Source organism: Centroberyx gerrardi, chromosome 6 (genome assembly GCF_048128805.1).
Source record: "Centroberyx gerrardi isolate f3 chromosome 6, fCenGer3.hap1.cur.20231027, whole genome shotgun sequence".
Classification (NCBI taxonomy): Eukaryota; Metazoa; Chordata; class Actinopteri; order Beryciformes; family Berycidae; genus Centroberyx; species Centroberyx gerrardi.
In genome coordinates, this window is record NC_136002.1 from 18,941,199 (window position 1) to 18,964,784 (window position 23,586).

The 23,586-nt window shown below is 39.8% G+C and overlaps 1 protein-coding gene across 2 annotated transcripts; it reads left to right on the top strand.

Annotated features, from left to right (window-relative positions):
- The first annotated feature begins 2,784 nt into the window (after nucleotides 1-2,784).
- On the top strand, nucleotides 2,785-23,212 carry drd2a (dopamine receptor D2a). Of its 2 annotated transcripts, XM_071900622.2 has the most exons (7): nucleotides 2,785-3,084; nucleotides 10,758-10,867; nucleotides 18,107-18,243; nucleotides 20,091-20,299; nucleotides 21,493-21,579; nucleotides 21,882-22,269; nucleotides 23,016-23,212. In XM_071900622.2, the coding sequence occupies exons 1-7, from the start codon at nucleotides 2,806-2,808 to the stop codon at nucleotides 23,210-23,212; spliced, it is 1,407 nt and encodes a 468-aa protein (XP_071756723.1). In that variant the 5' UTR covers nucleotides 2,785-2,805. The 2 variants fall into 2 exon arrangements, with proteins under 2 accessions (XP_071756723.1, XP_071756722.1); XM_071900621.2 differs by lacking the exon at nucleotides 21,493-21,579 and having other exon boundaries at nucleotides 2,806-3,084.
- Nucleotides 23,213-23,586: the final 374 nt, after the last annotated feature.

The following is a 23,586-nucleotide window of genomic DNA, read 5'->3' on the forward strand; positions in this document are numbered from 1 at the left end:
AGTCCATCACTCTCAGTATTCTCATGGTGTATCCTTACAGCAGCTCATTCTGTGAAATAAACATTGTTGTACTGTACAGAAACTGGCAAAACTGGCAAAAAGTCTGGGCTGTCAGTCTTGCTCTCCCCGAGAGAGCGAGTGCCAACCAGCCAAACCTCTGCAAACTCTGCATAAGTAGAAACAAAGCAACAAAAAACTATGAATAAAATTGTGGAGTTTGGACTACGATAAAGATTGATGCAGAAAACTGGGGGTGAAAGGAGAAAGGGAAGTTGACACACAGGGAGAGGAGTTAAGGATGTAGGTGTGTGTGTGTTTGAGTGTGGATGTATGTGTGTATATGTGTATATATGTGTATGTGTGTGAATAAGTATATATGTATTTTATTTTATATTATCACTACTATTATTATATATGTATGTTTTTTATATATGCATGTGTGTATGTATGTATATGTGCGTATATATGTATGTATGTGTGTGCATATATGTATATCTATATTATTATTATTACTGTTATTATTGTTATTATAATTTATTTTTATTGTTATTTTTTATTATTATTATTTTTTATTTTATTTTTTAATGATTAATGTAATTGTCAAGGTACCTGCATCCCTCACATTGGGAAAAAAAAAAAAAAAAACTTGGTCAAAAAAAAAAAAATCGTGGAGTTTGAATTGGATTTGAAGTGAATGTCGAAAATAGGCAAAGTACTTCATGTAGAATCCTGCATTCGCAGTAACTGTTTTGAGCACAACAACATTTCCAATTTCCAAGTCTTACCTGAACGTGTACATGAGTGTGTTTGTGATTGTGTGCACGTGTGTCTGTGTGTTTGTGCATGTACATGTTGGTAAATATACACTACAACACTCTTTCAGCTAAAAGGTCTGTATTGTATGTCAGCATGGCCATTTTAACATTTGGTGTTATTGAATAAAATGTTTCTTCCAATTTCGTGTATGAAATTGTGCATTTCTGCGTAGTGTGTTGTCAAGGTCCCTCTGTCTCTTGACTGTGGCATTGTGTCTTTGCCTTTTTATAAATCCTTTTTAGGATGATTATAGAGTTTAATAGGATAGAAAGCACACTCACTAGGCTACTAGAGGTTATATCTATCATGGTAAACTCCACTTCCGATACAACTAGTATAGGTTATTACCTTTGGAGTTTAAGCTCCCAAGCTTATACTGATCATTGCAAGTATCTGAAATTGTATCATTGACTGCTCTTCCTATTTACACAACACATTCTGAGAGGATAATTGTATGGAGGCAATTATTGAAAAAAAAAAAAAATTAATAGTTTATTTTGCTGAAAGTGTTAATTGTACTATACTGTACTCCTTTTTCTTTAATTGACCTCTGTTGGCATCCAAGGAATTGCAACAACATGGAGAGGTCTCTGGCACAGTAGCCTGACATTAATGAAAACATCACGCTTTCACAAAAGAGACAAGTAAGCTAGCTAATTAGTGTAGAGATCAAAGAGAAACATCTAACGACGTGGTAATATGTCACAATGGAAAATATTATAATAATAATGCTGCTTTGTCATTTGCTTTTTTGCCTTGAGAACAAAATGTGTTGTGACCCCCTTTGCTCGCTTGTAGCGCTGTCTTCCATCGGTGAGATGCAAGGAGGGGGGGGTGGGGTGAAGGGTCGCTCCAAAAGGCTGGAAAGTGACTTTTGAAAGCCAGAAATCTCAGCACTTGGTGAAAAACTGTTGAATCTTTGGTATTGATCAACAACCCAAATCCTCACAGATATATTATGGTCATTTTGTGCTATGAGACAGTAAAAATCTTACTTATTGTTATTATCTGTTAGTTAAATCATTTATTTAAGCAGTGATGGTGTTGTTGATGTTGTGGCCTATCACTCTCCTACTGCTCCTCCCCTCACCAGTAAGATAGTGGGCAGCCAGGACATGGACAGTACAGCCGGTGCAGCGGGGAAGCAGAGTGGCGTAGTGAGTAGGGAGACTGGTTCAAACAGGGGAACCGGAGTCAAGCCCCTGTGTCGGCGAAAAAACATCCGCCCTGCTAAAGAGTCCTTGAACAAGCCACTGAATGCCTAACAGCTCTAGGGGCGCTGTTGTGTAGCTGACCGTGACCTCTGACCTCCCTGTGGAGGAGGGCAAGCAAAAAGAGAATTTGCCTGATTATTATTATTAGCAGGTACAGGACACTAGTGGACAGGTACAGATTACATTGGGCAGGAGGTACAGAATACAGTGGACAGCAGAAATACACTAGGATACAGTTCAAGCACCAGCTTCCAGGCCGGCAGTGAGAACAGTCTCACATAAGTAAGGAAGTAGAGCAAATAAATAAGATCAGACAGCACAGGGCATCTGCAGGGTACACACACAGGCAGAGGCCCCAGGGCAACGCAACAGGAGCGTCCCTTTCTCTCTCTCTCTCTCTCTTTCCTCTTTCACTCTTTCTCCCTAACTCTCTTTCTCTCCCCACACTCAGGCTTTTCCTCTCCCCTCCTCTGGCAACCTCTCTTATCCATTTAGCTGACTACTGGGCTCCAAAAATGTCATGATGCTCCAGTGTTTGGTTTGGTGTTGCACTGTACTCTATGTTGCTCACACACACACACACACACACACACACACACAGACATACACGCGCGCGCAGACATATTATAATGGCGCATTCTCTCCCTCTCTCTCATTCCCATTCGCCTTGTCTGTCCCTCATATAATTAAAACTGCGTATGCAAATGCTGTGTGTTTTCTCTTTGTGTCTGCATGTTTCGCAGGGCCCGTCTTTGGCCTTCGTCACTCACAGCTAATGGATGTCCTTACCCAGTATGCCTACAATGACAGTTTCTATGACAATGGAACATGGAGCTTCAACGACACGGAGCAAGGGCAGAAGCACCCTTACAACTACTATGCCATGCTCCTTACACTCCTCATCTTCGTCATCGTCTTCGGCAACGTGCTGGTGTGCATTGCCGTGTCCAGGGAGAAGGCGCTGCAGACCACCACCAACTACCTGATTGTCAGCCTGGCTGTGGCCGACCTACTGGTGGCCACGCTGGTCATGCCCTGGGTCGTCTACTTGGAGGTAGGACAGCCAGGATGTACACACACGCACACACACACACGCACACGCACACACACGCACACATCATTTACACAAATTTACACTCTTTGGATGCACTCCAAGAGACATAAACTCTAGGGACACTAATTCTTGGGAGACAAGTTCTTGGCAAATTCACACGCCACACATACATGCTCTCTCTCTCTCTCTCTCTCTCTCCTCTCTCTCTCTCTCTCTGTCTCTCTCTCTTTCTCTCTCTCTCTCTCTCTCAATTCACAGTTCAATACAATAAGCTTTAGTGGCATGAAGCATTTCAGTATATGCTGCCAAAGCTATGGTAGTAATCAAGAATACATTAATTAATAATGATGATACAACATTAATAATGATGATGAAAAAGTCCAATAAAATCAAAACAACAAAACAATAAATAAAGAAGAGATTAATATAAAAATGAAGTATAGAAGAGTAAATTCACACACCACACATGCATGCTCTCCGCTCTCTCTCTCTCTCTCTCTCTCTCTCTGTCTCTCACTCTATTTCATTGGTGTCTTTGGGTCAGCAATAGCAATACAAATTTTAGAAATGTTTGTGAATTAGAACTAATGATAACAGCTATAATGGGAAATGATGCTTTCTGCTTTTCCAAAGCATCTCCACCATCACAGATTTATTTTCTGTCAACACAATATGATGAGAGGGCCTCTGAAGGCTTTGTGTTGCAAGAAATTAATACTCTGCTTTTGCAAAGAAAACGCAAAACTTAAAAGATAAGAATTAAATTGGCGTCTGCGTTAAGGGCGTAGAAAATAGCAAAGCATATTATGACAGGCATTTAAATGAAATCTGATGGCAATAAAATAGCAATTCATATTTCTAGTTAAAAGGGTTTAAGCACGGCAAGATGCCCACGGCGGTCAGCAGATCAAAGGATCAAGGTTAAACAGTTTGACGGGTAATGAATTTACATCATGACAGTAAATGTCAGTCTTGCGGTGGTTAAAGGCCTGTAATGTGGCGGCAATTTGTGACAATGTCAAAATGTCAGAGAATTCTATTCAGTTGTGGGTCAGACATTTATGAATAATTCTTCATAATGCTGAGATGACTTTTAAATTCTTTGGTGTGAGGTATAATGTAACCCTGGTTTTGAAAGCAGGTATGACTAAATCAATGCCTGCTAACATTTGCAGCTTAAAGCAGAACAGAGCCCTGGGGCTTGCATTGAATCAGCCTAATTCAACCAAATCAATAACAAGCAGGATGTGGGCTAGCTTTCAGAAATATATATATATATATATCTATCTCTCCTTCTTTGCTCTTCTCTTCTGTCTAGCTTCTCAGTCCTGGGGTTATTTTTGACCATCAGGCTTTGGGCCACACTGTTTTGACGTGGAGCGAGGCAATCTAAGACTGCAGGGACTCTAATCCTCTTGTGTCTGTCAATGAGCCATGATGATTACCACTCCGATCAAATTACAGTGTAGAAATCCATAGGATGTCATGGTTTCTCCCTCTCTGTATGTGTGTTGTTTGTATATACAGTACAATGTTGGGTGGGAGTGCATTGCTCAGTAACACCTTACAGGAATATTGTTAGTTTTCCTAGTAGCAAGGAGTATGACAAATTACAATTTCAATAATATTACTGTTACCAGTCAAAAAAAAGAAATCATTACTTCTGTTATTACCCAATGTCCACCGTCACCCTGTCATGTGTGTGTGTGTGTGTGTGTGTGTGTGTGTGTGTGTGTGTGTTGTGGGGGTTTTGACCTGTAACAAATGACGGCTTTTTGAGATTCGACTGGGAGACGATGGAAACGCATGTGTTGAAAACGAGGACAACTTTGCCTAACTGGCAGTTTTTTGGTTTTGCCCCAGATGCACAGGGAAACACTAAAGAGCCAACCCAAGCAATATACTGAATTTGTAAAAGACTTGCTTTCACAGTCTATGTAAACACTACTCACAACAAATGGTATTAGCTCCGAAGAATTGGAAAGTAAACAACGTCGCAGTATCAATGTTTTTCTGAGTTAACACGTTTTTGTGACTAAACACTATTACTAGTTTTGCTGGATGGACCCATGCCTGGATTAAGACCGACATTACCATGATTCATATTGTTTGTGGACTTTTTAGAAGTCATTGAAGGTGAGGAGTCGCCATTTTGAGTGAGTCTGTTGTTTTGTGTGCACTCCTGTTACAAATGGATTCAGGCCATCACCGATCCCTGATGTATTTGTCCAATCGCCCAATGTGACGAAATATTAACCTAACACTCCAACCTGCTCTATTTTGCACCAGTGATGCTCATAATGTCATCATGCAGTAAGAGCCCTCTGCCTCCCCCAAACAAGGTGTCAGGGAGGTTATAGGAAATAATGGAGTAAATAAAGGCTTTTTGGACTCTACAAAACACTTTGATTATGCTGCACAAGCTGTTTAGAGAAATGTCATGGTTGTATTAAAATGATAGGCTACTTTTGGGAGAAGACGGAGTGAATTTGGAGCGCAGTTGTTTATAAATCGGAAGATGTGCAGGAGGGGAGCATACAGGAGGGGAGGAAGCAGCCGAGCGGAGCGAGTGCACAACTCTGTGAGCGATGAGCAGAATTTCAAATCAGTCAACTCTGCTCACATGCTCTGGCCTAGATGAAAAGAAAGAAAAGTTTACTTTCTCCAAATGGAGGTATTCCCACTATTTTTTTATTGTATTGAGTGACAGGATGAAAATTAGACATTGACACTGTTTGGCTCCCCTAATCATTAATGCAGAAGCATGCAGACAACTGAGTTATACCAATTTTTGGCCTTTAGAGAAGAGAGGATGCAATCGTCAATTTTGAGGGTGTAACACAAAAGTAATGTAACGAACAGTGTAACAAATTACTGCTCCTAGGCGTAATCTCTTCCTAAAATCTTAAACAGAATCAATGAGCAACTGCCATCATATCCTAATGAATTCATATTTACATTTTCCCATTTTCAGCTGAAAGACAGCACATGAAATATCAAATATCAATTGTTATACAAAATTTGGAATACGAAGAGTAATGTATAGAATGGCATGGTGCCATGTTAACCAGCCTCTGGGTTGTATCACAATAAGGTCAACCACAAATTGGTATGAATAAAGTAAGATTTAAGTGAGTGCTCTAATAAGGTAGATTTGTTTCCAAATTTAGGCCACTGTGACACAGTAAACTGTCGTATCTTTAGCCCTAGCCTCAAGTCCAAAACACTCTGAGTTGTAACTTGAGAAGAGTCAGCTCAAACTGCGTACTATCCACTCTTAACTTATTAAGAGGCTCACTCATAAAACTCCACGGTAACAGAATAGCGGCGCACAAATTCTGCGATAATTGATCAATTTACCAGAGCTGTGAATATGTGACGGAGCCACATTCCCGCTGTTATCCTCAACTGTAGCCCAGGTGACAGCCAATCAAAACCAACATGTTAAATAACCTTTATGTATTTAACACCTTGCCCACACCTGTGTGTCAGTGCAATGGACCGCATAGACGTGTCAGAATGGCAGAGAAAACCTCCTTCCTCCTCATGCACTCCTGCTGCACTTCAATGTTGGTCATGATGAACCCAATCACATTAGATGGAAATTGGCGTTCATAACCACAATCAGAGTGGTAATTAATAATTGCAAAGCCAGTGTGTGTCATATTTTTTTAATCATTTTCTCATGTTTGAAGTGATAATTAATGCTCTGGGACACAATGTAACTATACTTATTGATTTTTTAAAATAATTTAAACTTATTTTCATCAGTTAACAGTCAATTTCTGCCATATTACATCTGACTAGAGCAGGTGTTTTTCAGGTCATGCATTCAGTCAGTCAGTCAGGTAACACTTAGTGAGACGTCGCTTCGTGAGATGGCCTCTAGAGGGCGTCTTTTACTAAGAAAGAGTGTCTTGACAGGAAAAAAATCTAGGCTATATCCAGGGGGACAGAAATCTATCCATCAATAATTCTGTCTGTTTTCCGACGGATCAGTGTGGCCGCAGTATGTGGCATCTGTACTTGTTTGGTTTGCGGTGTGCTTTTATGAATCGCTTTCACACTACGCAAATAATCAAAAGCGGTGGGACTACGGGGAAAAAACGTTAACACTAATAACGACCCGGTATTTCACGTTTTTGAATGCGAAAACACTCCTGGCAGTTTTTTTAAGTTTTTTGAATAAGCCCCTGTGATGTGTGATGTAAAATGAGTATGTGTTTCCACTGCATAGTATGTTGAATTTGTTATGTTTTAAAATAAAACAAATCTTAGCGGTACAACTTGAGTGTTTATTTGCCAATATGCAATCCAAATATATTGTTTCATAGCTCAATAAAATTCCCCCTGACCAAAATGGCCCTAAAATCAAATCAAAGTGGCAAAGAATGGTCTTAAAAAAGTTAATTTCTTACCCTGCTTCTGAGGACTATGCAGGGAGGCGTACCCCATAGTGAAATACCTCACTCATGTTGTCAGAGAACTACAGTTGCATTCGTAACCTGAAGATGTACAACAACCCATGAGATAAATGTATTTAAGAAGAACAAAAATAATCAATAGCCCGTTAAAAATCAGCACCACATAAAAGCCACTTTAGAGATGCAATACAGAATTAGAATGCATTGTGTACTAATCCAATGAGATTTTCTGGCTTTTTTGTCTATAAATCCATTTACTGTCGTTAGTCTTAAATGGAAAACAAGGGAATCATAACACAGTAAGACAATAGTTTCTAAAATTGCACAAATAGCTAAATCTGTGATTATCATGCAGTGGGAGCAGGATCAGCAGCAGTTCAGGATCTTGGCAGATTGACAAAGCTTATTATCAAGATCAGAATAAACACTGCCTGCAAGTCAAATGACGGACGTCACGCGCTTCAGTGTTTGGTTTGTTTCTTCATGTGTTGTTTCATTCACACTCTCCAAAACATACTTATTTCAACAAAGACACAGAAAATCTGGTATTATGTATGCTTTGACACAATGACAATAAACACAAATATTGGTATCTGTTCATGGTTTTTGTTTACAGCGTTCTTGGTTTATCTCTCCTTTGTTTTCCCATCAGTCTCCCCGTCTCTGTTTATCTATCTGCAAACATTTCAATTTTGTGTCAGAGACCATGGCTGTGACTTAGTTCCTCACCTTAAAAATCTATCAGCATGAACTTTGAAGATGGGTTTGTCACGGAGTGTGGGCCGTGCCATCGCCTTGCCCTTTATTATTAAATGCTAAATTAGCATTAATTACCAAAGTTTTCACATTCTGCCAAGCATGACTATTTGAGAGCAGGCACATTATGCTCGACCCAAGCTCTGGAGATTGTTTAAAATCGAGGTGAATGAAAACCCAGGCACATTCTTTATTAAAAATGAATGATCGTTTTGTGATGGTGGAATTCCAGCCACATTACACAGTTACACCTTTCAGGTTCGACAAGCTTCATGAGTGGCAACAGTGCAGATCTTGAAAGCTGAGAAATTTTATGGCTCAAAAACTGTAACATGAATGGCATACTTTTCATTTGTGTTTTTGTCGTTATTGTTGTTGTTCAAACTGATTGTATGCAAGAATTACTCTTGCATACAATCATCAAATCATCAAATTGCCTTATTGTTAATTTGATGATGAAGTATTTCAAAATTTAAATGTGTGAGTGCGTCTGTAAGAATACCACCTTAATAAAGGCAGCCTAGTTTCTGATTAAAAAGAAGGGTGCCTTAGTTTAATTTCATCCTGATTTTGATTTAAGTGATGCCTCAAACTGCCCCCCTTAACCACTTTCCCAGTTCCCCAGCCTCCATCCATTTCAATTCCCCAACACCATACCTTTGCAAATAGGTGCAGAATGCTGATATCATACATTATGATATGCTGTGTACAATCTGTAGATATAAATTGAAATGTGGGGTGAAACAAAGCAGCAAAGACAGAAATGAGCCACAGTCAACATTTACATAACGATTGAATTTCTTTCTTTTAGCATGTTTTTGTTTTGATTTCATTGTTTGTCTCAGACAGATGCAATAATAAACCTTATCCATTTCACATCCACCGAATGGGTTTCCCAGATATGAATATGTCGCAGCCAAGATGACCTGTAGAGGTATTTAGTTGTGAATCCCATAAATGTATTACATATGATGAGGATGAGGATGGAAGAAGTGGGGGTAGGGTGGCAGAGCGGGAGAGAAGAGGAGGCACCAAAAGACTGAGTTAGAGGGATCGAGAGAAGAAAATTGAGCGAGGAAAGAGAGGGAGAGAGATACAGGCCGATTGAGCGCAGAGAGCGAGAAGATAGAGAGAGTAAAGGACGTGTGCAGTGAGAGGACAGATGTCAGGAGCAAAAGGGTGGAGAAAATGCAAGAGAGGAGAGGAGCGGTTGCGAGAGAGAGAGATAAAGAGATAGAGAGAGAAAGAGATGGCATTCATTAGGGCTGTCAGATCATTCTGTAATCACCAGTAGTGTTGTAGACACCAGCAATGACACAAGGCTGTTCAAGCTGGCTGTTAATTCTGAAGACATCGCCTAGGGACGCAGATTAATCAGCCAGACAGATGTAGGGTTGGAGGTGAACGCAGGCATGGCAGCACTATGAAGGTGAATACTGTCTGAACACAAAAGCGCTGAGAGGCAGAGATCGCTGGCATGACTACTCTCGAACTAGAGTTTACAATCCTCACCCACCTCCCCCCGCTTTCTCTCCGTCTCTCTCTCTGTGAGCCACCTCAGTGCTTTGGGGGAAAGCAGGTGGGCTGCAGTGTCAGGCAGCGTGGGTGGCACCGGACCACTCAGACCTGACAGAAGATCACTGATGTTAGTTTCATCATCGACTCTTTAAGTTGTGTAACAGAGGGCAAAGCTGGTACCAATACGAACAGGTTTTAACTGAAAGCCACCTATAGGGTTGTGGACCAGGAAGTGCGTCATAGGATATAATCTGACTCACATGGAGGGCATTTATAATTCTGCGTAATTCCTATTGATGTAACCGAAAAGATGGGATGTATTGAGTGATGGAGTCAGTGAAGTAGATCAGATAATCCAGTGGTTCTCAACCTGGGGGTCGGGATTCCCCAGGAGATCGCAAGATCATTTTGGGGGGTCGTGAAATTATTCATCATAGGACAGGAAAAACATATTTCTACTATAAAGATTTATTATTATGTGTATTTTTTCTCTAATTTTTTGCTTTTTTCTTGAGAAATACTGAGTAGTTTTAAGCCTCTAGACCTCTGATAATGAATCAAATGAAACAACCCGGAAAGAGAAAATAATTCTTTGGTTGAAATGTTCACCACTCTGCATGTGCACACCTGTGCCAACGGGGGATCGCAAATAGCCATTGCTTTGTTGTAAGGGGTCACGAGCCAAAAAAGTTGAGAACCACTGAGGTAATCTGCTGATGTCTCCCATGTTTTGTTTAATTCTGTCTTCCCATGCTTCACTCTTGCGGTGTTTCTGCCCTCCCCCCCTTTTTTCTTACTGTTGTGTAAATAATGTGAAAACTAAACAAGGAGACTGGACTGTCAGGATCTCTTTTTGTTGCAAAAGAAAAACACATCACTTCTAGGTGAGGTGCTGCCTTCTCTGGGCTAACGCAACGGTTTTGTTCTGTTGACTATCACTGCGAACGTCCATTTGTTGTTGTTTTTCTCTTCCAGGTGGTGGGAGAGTGGCGTTTCAGCAAGATCCACTGTGACATCTTTGTCACACTGGATGTGATGATGTGTACAGCCAGCATCCTCAATCTCTGCGCCATCAGCATTGATCGGTGAGTTTGCCACCACACATGCTGTTCAGTCCCAATGCCTGTCATGCTTCCTGCCTGGATTTGCAATGGAACTCTTTAGGTTGTAAATCACAGAAGAGAAACTGTACCTGGTGGAATCGAGGGCTCTGTGTTTTCAGTGTGTGGCCTTCAATGCTAAGTGCCTTTTTCATACAGGGCTTTCACATTCTATACATAAGAATGGGTATTTTATAACCAAACATAATTTTATATGAAAGCACATAGATAAAAGACTAAACCAGATGTTGTTCTGTTGTATGCGATCATCTCAATATGAGAAATTGCAGCAATTTATGAACTAAAATTGCTACATCACGGCATTTATTTTACTCTTATCAAAAGGAATCATCAAAAATACCGTAATTACCTTATGCCTATTTTCATATCTTTACTTACCCATCAGAGGATGCTACCCATAAAAAAAATGGCTTTTTGAAAATCATCATGTCTTATTCCAATTCTAGAATGAATAAGGAGACATGAATATAACTTGCTGCTTAAAGGACTGCACCGACTTTTTTTGGAGCTTGGCCCATTGGTCAGCTTACCCAATATATGACAAGAGGGTTGCCACCAAAATCATCTGTGTCCGGTAGACAGCTCTATCCGGTGCGCATTCTAGCGCCAAAGTGCCGCCCCCCAAGCCATCAGAGCTCCACAGCACGCACACTTGGCTCATGGACGAGGCGTGGAGCTCGCTCACATGCCTTCCTGAAGCTATAGCCAGAAGAAAGGCTGTGTTGAAGGACAGACACTTCAGCTCCAACTGCCCCAAGGGCTCAAAAAGGGGGGTAGATGAAAGGGCTTCTAGCACCACAAGTAAGTCCCATGAGGAAACTCACAGAACTCATAGGGTCTTCTGCTGCTGAGACCCCCAGTTTGGTTCCCCTCCAACATGCTGTGGGAGAAAAACCTTCAGTTGGGCCAGAAGTCTTCAGGTCCTCTACCACACTTCTTAAAAATCAATACAAATAATTCAGACAAATCCAGTAGAGTTCAATATGATATAGGTTTACTGCAAAATCACAAAGGGTACATGTAAACCGAGCTGATCCATGGAGCAACTGGCTTTGTTCCAAAATACATCTTCTTTTATGCCTTTTTACATTCTCCTCCCACCAAGGGCCTTGGTGGTGAGCTACCTCATACCGGTCTTCCCTTAAACTTTCATCTTCTTTGATACACCATTGTTTACCTATCACAGGGTATTCTTATCGTTCACCTTAATTAACGGTGTCTACTCCCTCAACCAACTCTGTGCCTAGAATGGTCAGGTTCCGGCGGAGTTGCCTATAAATGGTCAGGTTCCGGCGGAGCTAAAATATTTCCAGTTTAAACAAGGACCAATTAAACTAGCCACTGTCTTATCTGTTTCAGGTCAGGTCAAGGGCATGAGAGATGTTGTTTGTAAATTTCCACACAGAGATGAGCTTCTCCTAATAGGATCAAAGACATAAAATAGTATTCTTAAAAATATAAACTTTATACAAACACATTTTATCATATAACTAATATGTGAAGGGTCTGACAAAGGATTCACATCCTCAAGTCCTTTTTCCACCTTCTGACCCCCCTCACATCATGGTCCACCTAGACAGATGATCTGCTTCAAAACATTACCTCACATGATTCACTAATTGGTCTTACCCTTTGAATATGGTGAATACGTCATTCCAGCTACTAATTAAAGGGAAACACCTGATGTTCTGTAATTTCGGCTGAAACTAGGAGTCTTCCTCCCTAATTCCTGTATCATACAGTTCCTGCTAAGAGTGCTTTCATCCTACCATGTTTTAATAACCTCTCTCTCAAGGGCGTAGGTTTGATTTTGACATTGGTAGGGACACAAATGGGGGAGGTCCGGAGGGGATGTAACCCCCACTGGAAGCTGAGGCATTTTACATTTATGATAGACTTCTGACCGCCATTTCATGTCATCTAGATCAGTGATTCTCAACCTTTTTCATATCGAGGACCCCTAGTTTAGTCCACATTAGAGCCATGGACCCCCATTTGATGAGATTTTGTTTCTCGGACCCAAATCTGAGAATACTTTTATTGTTAGATATGATTTTGATCCAGAATCCCATGACTGTCTGTATTGTAGGTAGAGAGATAACAGTGAAACTAAGATCAAAACAGTCATTCTTCTACATTCTGTAATTGTGTTAACTATTTGTAAATTAAATAATGCTGAAGTTTAACAATTCATCAATTTGCTGGGGACCCCCTGGAACCTCCTCAAGGACCGCTGGTGGTCCCCGGACCCCACGTTGAGAACCACTGATCTAGATAGTTATGGTAGCCAATACACTCATTAACAGACACACAGACACAGGGGTGTAGCACATTAATGAATCCTTTACTCAAATTTGCCAGCTGAATGGGACTTTGAAGAGCACATTTTGTTTTAAGGCAGGTACTGTAGTACTGTTGCCTATTCAAACCAACAATCTGTATTTACATTTAAAATAATAATAATAATAATAATAATAATGATAAGATATTGTAAACTATATCCAAACCCTACATACAAACAGCTGAGTGTCCACTGCCTTGCTCCTATTTGAAGGAGCCAAACACATGCCTACGCCTGTCATTAACAGAGATGAACTGTTGGCATATTTGTTTTACATCAGTGTTGTCCAGTGTGGCACACATCAGCATTGTTCAATCTCACTTGTGACATGTAGGCTACTTACGGTCGTCACTCGTCACAGACGCACGCGACACGGTACTTAAATAAACTAACTTTAATGGCTAAACACAACTGTTACTAATATAAAATAGGATGGAGTCTTCACTCGCATGCTCGCCGGTAGGCGGAGCTTTGGCTCTTCTTGCCCACAGCATTTCATACGTTAGCAAGAAATGGCAAAGCCAATCAGCGATTTTTTGGGGGGGTTAGGGAGGCGGTGTCACGCCAATTTTTATCCGGGTGACGCAATAACATTCTAAAACAGCTGTTATACTAAAGTTTCGTTACAGCGTCCGTTGCTATGCCGACGCGGGACACTATACCAATGCAGCGGGACTCGTAGTAGAGAACGCGATCTGTTAACATTGACTAGACACTGACGGACAAAACAACGTTTATTGTCAATCAAAATAATTGCTAGGGACATTTCAGAGTCGCTTGATATTGGTAGGGACACGTCCCTACTGTCCCTACCCAATTCTACGCCCTTGCTCTCTCTTCTCTGGCAATAGCAGTTCCATCAATCTCACATATTAGTGTGAAACTTCAGCATGAACTTAGTGACACTGATCTCTCTATTCTCTATTCAATGTGCAAATATATATATATTTCTCTTTGATTATATTGGTCAAGTATAGATTATGCATTGATTATGAAAATAACATACTTTCCTTTAAAGGTGAAGATAATATAACCCAATGCTATAAAATGGCACATAAATTTCCCACAATGCCAAGCTGATGGTATGTTGAAACAGTTATGTACGAGGCATCATGCTAGTAAGGCTAACAGTATACAGTATATGCACCGAAGTAGTGCTAAACTGTATCCAAAACAGGCGACCCACTACTGCGGCAAGCTGGCAACGTAACTACATTTGACCAATGATAAAGGTAAAATGGATCTCAAACACCAGTAACTACAAATAAGCGAAAGCACTGAAAGAAATCTCAGTTCGCTTAGCAGGTGTGACTCTGTATGCTGTGGTTATTCTGCAGCTGCGAGCGCAAATGCTCTATGCCCAGTAATAGCCTTTCAGATATTTTAAGGGAACCGAAAACAGTTCCCTGACTATTGTAATAGTAAGCTAACAGTGCTCCTCCTGATACCACTAAAGATTTTCAGATTTCCAGGAAGTGAAAGGAATGAGATTTTGATATAAACATACAATAAAATACATTATACTCACACATTTTGTCATTTTTTTAATCTAAATTGTCAAATAGGTGTATGGTATGATCGTTAGAATGAGCTAAAAAGGCAAAAAAAAAAGTCATTTTTCATTTCAGTGTGACTTTAACTGAAATCAGAAGGTAAATAGTTGCAGTGGAAAGCTGTTTATCTGAAGGTTGTCTCAAGAGTGTGTTTTGCTCGAGCTTTCAGCAGAGAACTATAGGGAGTGGTCATGTAATCTTGACAACTAGAACAGTTATTGAGCAGTTGCAGAAAAGTAGCAGTAGGCTACAAGTCAGTAGTCAGTCATGTAGCTTGCAGACATCACATTGGGAAAACCCTGACTTCTGGGTATATTTATACTCAAAATGCCACATACATACTGTAGCTCTCATGGTTAAGTCTAATGAATACCAAGGCCATAATATTTCTCATGTCAACATTATATAGTATGTTAAATTTTACATGGTTTTCTACTTGGCTGCTTTTTTATGTTAAATCTAAATGCAAAGTAAATATTCACCATGGTTATATGAAGTTTGAATAGTAATTTCAACTGTTATTGAAGTAGCTTGAATTAAAATTCAAAATGTGCTTCTCATGTGTAGAGAAAACATTATTCTTAATAATCTCATGGTAGCCAATTGTTTGTGTGTCTTTGAAGTGACTGTTGCAAGCATGCTAGAGGGAAATTGCATATTTTTTTTTACATTTGGATATTATTCATGGCTGTACTTGTGAACACTGATCACTGAAAAGATGACTGACAGAGTGCAGGATCATTATCCCTGGGATAAGGTTACATTTCAGGGTCCACACTGATTACTGTGACTACACCACAGTATCATATAACACTCATTTGCAGAAGTTCAGATGAATTCACTGACTAATTTATCTCCCATTAATTATCAGTAAAGCAGCTCCAGGCAGTACATTCATTCATTCATTCAGAGGATTGGCTCTCTCTTTATGCTTTGTAAGAGTTGTTCACATTCACCAACATGGATCAAATTAGCAGGCCATAGAATAATGTGTTATACATGGGAGACATTCATGTCATGTATCAAACTGCTGTTGCAGAATAAATAATATATGCATATGTGGAATAATTACCCTTGTTTCATCCTGACTTCCCATGTGTGTTTCTATAATCAAATCCATACAAAGTAGTCACTGAAGAGCTTGACCCGCTTGAAGGCTTCACACCTTAAGTCTTTGAAACCGAATTATGAGGAAATCAATGCACGAGACGCTGTAAAAGGCTGTGCATTTCCTGGGGATTTCAGCCAGCTCACTAATAAGGTCAGCCAATGTACCGAGGTTAAATGATAAGGTCTTTCCTTAGAGACGTTAGAAAGACACAGCCTACCTTACCGCCTCTTCATGTAGACTGCAGCCTGCAGCACAGAGTCACAGGCGAAGGGTCAATTCACCACCAAAAATATCTGATCAGAGATGAGAGAGAACTATCATCTGGCTTTTTACAATGTAAGACTGAGGCACAACCTTTCAGTCACACAGCATGTCGCCAACATTTAGTTCCCCCTATATGAACATTTCTTTAAGATTATAAGATTGATGCTGTCTCATTATGTGCAAGTGTAAGATGTTGCCATTTATTGCCTCCTTCAGTCCATATCAGCCAGAAAATAAAACTTAAGAGAAAATCTGCATATATTTTCTCCTACACTTGTTCTGCATTCTCCATCATGTAGCCATCCTGTAAAGAGTTACTGGATCTTAAAATGAGCATTAAAGGATACCTTGACGGTTCGTAGTTGGTTATTCTTCTCCACTCGTCACATCATGGAAAATGTTTCAATATTTGAAAAAAAAAACTAAAACTCAAAATCAACCAATACCCAATCAAATACCCAATTGAAAATCAAAATGTCATTTTTATGGTAAGAGTGGAGGTAGAAGTGCGCATCAACAAAAACAGACTTGATTGGAGTGCTTAACCAAAAGCACTGAACCTAGAGGAAAAAAGTAGCACATCCAAAAATAAAAGTAGTATGGCAGAGTATTCACTTTTCCCTTGTTTTTATTGGCACACACAATCAATTCAAGTGCCAATAAATTCAAGTGAAAAGTGAGTACTCTGCCATATTTTATTTTTGGATGTGTTACTTTTTTCCTCTTAGTCATTTTTATGTTGGTTGTATGTTGGAGAATGCAGAATAAGAGTGGAAAAAGAGATTTATGCAACTTTGCAGCAAGCTTGTTCCCATCAATTTCAATGAGGAATCCTAAAAAACATGCCATTAAAAGTGTTTTAGAGAAACCTAGGAACAAAACAGAAACATTTCCAAAATGTTCAAATCCAAAATGTCAAGCTATCCCTTTATATATTAACCTAAATACCTTTACCTGACTACACTCCCGACAGCCTCTAAATCCTTAGAGCAGAACTGCAGTTGAACTTTTGTTGCTAATACTTTTGAGCTCTCAGCTGAGACAAACTTTAGTCTTGAAAGAATATTTTTGCCAATAAAAGATAAGAGCTGTGTTAAGCCTTAATGACCTTTTTATTTGCTCAGTTGACAAGTCTTTACATCAGAGAATAATACAGTCTGTGTTGTTGTTTTTTGGCTGTGCATGCACCAGCAACTGTATTCTCCTCTGCTGACATTTTTGTTCAAAGCAGCACTGTTTTCTTGCCTAAAGCCTAACAAAATTTAAGCCTCAACTCTATCAGAACAACTTGAAACAAGTTTTGACACAGTTTGCTAAAAAATGATCTGAAATACAATGAAAGGAGGGATGCATTGGAAGTGATTTTAGAAGATGTTGAAAGAAAAATCGCAGGTGGCATAAGCTGCTGACAAAAGCTAAATCTTCAATTGATGATTTTCCTTCTTTGTTTGGGGCACTGAGGGCAGAAAAGAAGACATGCTGCATGCACTTACAGCATGATATGCAAATTCTTGACAGTTTGTAAAGTTCTCAGGTATATTTAGATGTGGCAGGTTTTAGTGTCAGGGCTTTCGCTGTTTCTTTAAAATTATTCTTTTAAAGAATCTTCTTTTTAAATTATTCTTCACACACTCTTTCTGACCATTTTATTTTTTGACAGTTTTTGCTTTATTGGGCAGTAAATAATGGCTCTAGTTACAGGAAAAATGGGAGGGAGGGAATGATATGTGGCATGGTCATGAGGCAAACTTGAATTCAAATGTTTTGAGTTTAAAATGTACATCTTCATCCACAGAACCATTGAAACTCCCAGGTCCTTGTCACATTGTCCCAGGTGTCTTGCAGAAAGGTGTCATATCTCACAGTTGTTCTAACAAAAGTGGCCTCTCTTTATTTGTTTGTTTTTGTTTTGTTTTTTTCCACTCACCTTACAGTTACACGGCAGTTGCCATGCCAATGCTGTACAACACTCGGTACAGTTCCAGGAGACGGGTCACAGTAATGATCTCTGTAGTGTGGGTATTGTCTTTCGCCATATCCTGTCCCCTGCTGTTTGGCCTAAATAACACAGGTAAGAAAGAGAACAAATACTAACAGCTGCCCTGATGTCCCCTTAAGGGAATAGTTCGGTATTTTGAACCCTGGGTCCAAATAACACGTTTTCCGTCAACTATTCCTTTAAGTTCCCTTTCTCTTAGGCAAAAGTGCTTTTTCATGGTAACTGATTAAATTTGCAGGACAATGGTGGAACTACTATATTATTCATATGCAAGTCTGCTGCACAGTATGTAATATCTCATAGGAATATACATGATAACATACACTCTGAATACGTTTTGTAGCCTACGTTTTTGCCACTTTATTATATGACAGCTGATACAGTTCAGACTATCTGGCATATCCTCGTGCATATTTCATTAATATTACATTAGCAACCCAAGGCGGAATGACAGCAACTGGAGCCATTTGCAATTACTACAGGAATGAATCTCTTCTATCAGCAGACAATTATCCCATTTCATAAATTATTATTGTCTCATTAACTGTTCCAGTTAAACTTTTATTTAAAATTGGGCCCCCCAAAAAAAGACATAATAGCAATAATGATAATGATAAATAATAATAAGGAGAGTTTGTTCTTCAGGAATGCTAATAACAGGAAAGCACCTTTCCTGTGACAGTGGTGTGATCATAAGATATTTGCTTTGCTTTGACCTTGTGCATATAATAACATAATATAATATGTTAAAGTGACTCCCTTTCAGAGAACTGCGCTGGTCCTTCTGCTGCGTGCTTCTCTCCATTATTACTCCATTAAAGACAAACACTGAATCGATCGATGGCAAACTAGTCTTTATTTCAATTTTTATTCATCATTACTATTATTAACTTTTGTACTATAGCAGCTTTTCAAAAACAATGTTTACAAAGCGTTTTACAGAGAACAACCAATAAGTGAATAGAGAAAAACTACAAGAGATCAAACAAGAGATCACATGAAATTAGGCAATAATATATTCAAGTCAATACTAAATAAAAACAAATTTGTTACAGAAAGCAAGTTTGTAAAATAGGTTTTAGGAGGTGCTTTTGAATACTGAATATTAATTAGCCTGAGCTCCAAGGGCAGATTGTTCCACAGCGCTAATGAAGAGCGCTCTGTCCCTTTGCTCTTGAGTCTAGACTGTGGAACAGACAGGAGGCCTCTGCCTGAGGACCTCAGGGTGCGCTCTGGCATGTAGGGAGTTAAAAAGGTCAGTAATGTAGCTTGCGACCAGACCATGTCGAGCTTTAAAACTAATGAGTATAATCTTAAAATCAATTCTAAAATTAACAGGTAATCAGTGCAAAAAGGCTAAGATTAGGGTGAAATGATTTTTACCTTTGGCACCAGACAGAGCGCTTGCTGCAGCGTTCTGGATAACCTGCAGAAGTAAAAGGGACTTTTGAGTGAGGCAGGAGTAAAGAGAGTTGCCGTGGTCTAAGTGAATGAAAAAAAAATGTGTAAATGACCTTCTCCAAGTGAGCTGAGGATAGGAGTGGTTTAATTTTAAAAAATAAATCTCAGCTTCTCTCAAAAGTTTAATTGCAATCAAAGAACACCCCTAGGTTTTTAGGTTTTGCATTTGCATTTGAATCCCCCAGTTTACTGTGGAAAGTTTTCAAAATCAGGGGGACCGAAAAGAACAGTTTTGGATTCGCTGTCATTAAATTGCAAGAAGTACTTGCAATTTAATGACAGCGAATTGCAAGTACTTCTTGCAATTTAATGACAGCGAATTGCAAGAAGTACTTGGACATCCAGCTCTTAATGTCTTAAAGGCAGACTGTCAAGACAATTGGGGTCACTGGACTTTGAAGGGAAGATGTCCGACATGCAGTCTAAAGCCTGAATCCACCATATGCTTGTCTCCGCAGCTACTCGCGACGAGTCTCTCTGTGTGATTGCCAATCCGGCCTTCGTGGTATACTCCTCCATCGTGTCCTTCTACGTTCCCTTCATCATCACTCTGCTGGTTTATGTGCAAATTTATGTGGTGCTAAGGAAGCGAAGGAAACGTGTAAACACAAAACCAAAGCAGCGTGCCTGTCAGGCTGCCGACCATGACATGTCTGCTTCACTGAAGGTGAGCTAGCAGTATGGGACCTGTTTACGACTAACACACTTTTAAAACCTCCATATCAGTCTGGAATTGCGGTAGACCTAGATTATGACAGGGCTCTTTTTTTTCTTTCTGTGCTTCCCAGGACATTTAAAAATCTATGTAGATGTCTGAATAGAGTGGAAAACTGTAGAAAACACTCTTTTGAATCTGGTGCCCTTTGAAATTATTCTAAAAACAAACATCTTGTTCTCACTATGAAAATGCAGTCAATAATTTTCTCAACCCAATTATACTCGGCGGTTTTATGGACTGGCGCTGGTATTATGTTAAGGAGGAAAACCCAGACATGAGGAAGATTGATTTTCTCTGCAAAACAATGGGTAACATTCAAGATTCAAGGGATTGAAAGGGCAAGTTTCAATTATAGGCTACCTAAGGCATTATGGGAGTGTTTTCCCCTATATGTAGATACTCTTCTATAACTGCTTACATCATAGAAACCCATTTCAATCTTAATGTTACATTTACTGGATTGGCAGGTTTCTAACGCAACAGTAATTATGATGGGCCTTAAACGACCTTTTGCTTTTCTGTTTATTGATTTTACTGACATGGTGAAGCTCAGTGGGCTCAGCACAGGAAACCAAGTAATGCTTTTCATTCAGCGCACTACATTACTCATGTTCATGCATGGTTTTGCCCTGTGGTTTGTATGTGTGTGTGTGTATGTGTGTGTGTGTGTGTCTGTGTGGCTGTGCGTCTCTGGACAGAAAGAGGGCAATAAACTGCAAACAGTAAAGAGCAGAGCAGGGTGGAAAACATTCAAAAATGACAGCAATTTTCATGAAACGTGGACTTCATGGAAAATAGATAGTGTATGACACAAGCTAAAGTCTTTATGGCAGCATATTGACTGATTGGGGACATAATCATTACAGAATCAAAGCATCTAATTTCAATGGAGTTTCACTTTTACTGTTAATTGTTGGATGAGATTGTTTCACCTTAGTGAGCTTTGTCCATTGTATTGAATTTTCAGGTCAATGTAATTTATTCTGCAGATCAGATTCTTGCTTAATAGCTTTTCTGTGCCAAAACTACATGTAGCCTTATTTGATCCGGTAGGCTGTGGCACCTGTGCTTAGCCAACCTTATGGCAGTTGTGCTTTGACACTGTCCCCTCTTCTCTCCTGACACAGCTGTTTTTGTTTCAGGATAAGTGCACTCATCCAGAGGATGTGAGGCTGTGCACCATGATTGTTAAATCTAATGGGAGTTTTCCTGTCAACAAGAAGAAAGTGGTGTGTTGTCAGTTTTGTTTTTTTGTATTTTTTCGTTTTTTTTCCTAAAAAGGTTAATTGGAGGAAGCAGATATTTGTTTTGCCTGTAAAAGATTTAGCAAGGTGTCACCTTGAGTTTTTCCTCCATTTCTCAGATAATACAAAAGCTACTTTTTCCGCTGCTGTGAACACAGCAAACACAAATTGAAGAATGGAGGAATGATAATGTGTGTTTAGTTTAAATGTCACCCATTTTACAAATACATAACTGAATAATGACCATTCAATCCATGCCTTTTCTGCTTACCTTAACTATTCCGCAGATATTCATCAAAGATGTTGCCAATGAGGGGGAAGACCTGGAGCTGGACGAGCTGAACAACAGCGGCAGCAGCCAGAAGCAGAAGCAGCAGCCACAGTGCACTCTGGGAGACGCTCCGGCTACCAGCCACCAGCAACTGATGCCCACCAAGGCCAACGCTAGCCCCACCTCCACGCCCCCCACGCCGCCTGAGGACGGCCTAAAATCAGAAAAGAACGGAGACCCTGCCAAGGAGGTCCTGGTGGATCCAGCACCCATTGTGGCCAAAGCCTTCCAGACGCAGGCTTTACCCAATGGCAAGACTCAGACCTCCGTGAAAACCATGAGCAAGAGGAAGATCTCCCAGCAGAAGGAGAAGAAGGCCACTCAGATGTTAGCCATTGTCCTAGGTCAGTTGGCTCATTCCTTAGTTGATGCTGATGTTTCTTTTATTTGCTTCATTTGCTATAAAATGATACACAATCAGTTATATATAACTTTAAATTTAAAATTCTGTCATGTTATATTGAATTACATTGAACTGCGAAGTAGATTCGATTAGAATGATTGTTATTTGTAAGAATATATACTGAAGTGAAAATGGCATTGTGAGAAATGAAGCATGTACAACCGAATACCTATGTTTTTTATTATCAAAGTATGTGCAAAACAACATGCACTGCCAGTTATCACGATGACTGACATGACACTACTACTAAGGATGCTTATGAAGTTTCTTCAGATTCTCCTAGGAGATGAGACCACATATTTGTTTCTATTCTAATTTATCACCATGTGGCTAATCCTGTACTGTACAACGTAGGCAATTGTCTTTCTTTGTACAAGCTCCCAGCTGTCTGAGTTCCCTGACTGCTTGTGCAGGTGTTGATATATTTCCTTCTAAATCCCTGGTAAGACCTAAAAAGGAGCCTGGAGACCACGAGGCAGACAGTGATGTAACATTGGGAAAGGGCTGTGTTTATTGTCAGGGAGATAGATGTCTATTACTGTAGAGTCCAACTCCCAGATACTAAACCCATATTTGAGTGTGTAAAAAAGTGCCTCACAGACTTTCTCTCTCTCCCACTATCTCTGCATACGGGTGTCTCACTCTCTCTATCTCTCTAATGTTTCCCTTTCTCGATTATTTCCTTAGGTGTATTCATCATATGCTGGCTGCCGTTTTTCATTACGCATATCTTGAACACCCACTGCACCAAATGCAAGGTTCCTGCTGAGATGTATAACGCTTTTACTTGGCTGGGCTACGTGAATAGCGCTGTAAATCCTATTATATACACCACCTTCAATGTTGAGTTCAGAAAGGCATTCATTAAGATCCTGCACTGCTAAGATCACGGGATCACCTGTCTGATCAGACTGAGGGAGGAGTGATGAAGCGAAGCATCTCTTCTGGCAAATACCTCGTCCTGTTAAGGAAAAAGCATCGCAAGGGGAAACTGCAATCTGCTTTTTAAAGTCATGGAACTGTGTGACTGGAAAACTGACAGTGTCTTATCGAAAGGCATACTGGCTCTTTGTGAATTATTTGTGGAGTCATGTTCTCCTGAAATACTGAATGTAAATCAAGAAATAATGTCTGTAACAATGACCTGTTTCTTGGAGAAAAGAAAAATGTAATATTGTTCTCTGAAATCATTGTGCTTGTCACGTAAGGAGCCATCTGTGTATAGAACACATACATCCAACAAGTTGCGTTTGAGAAC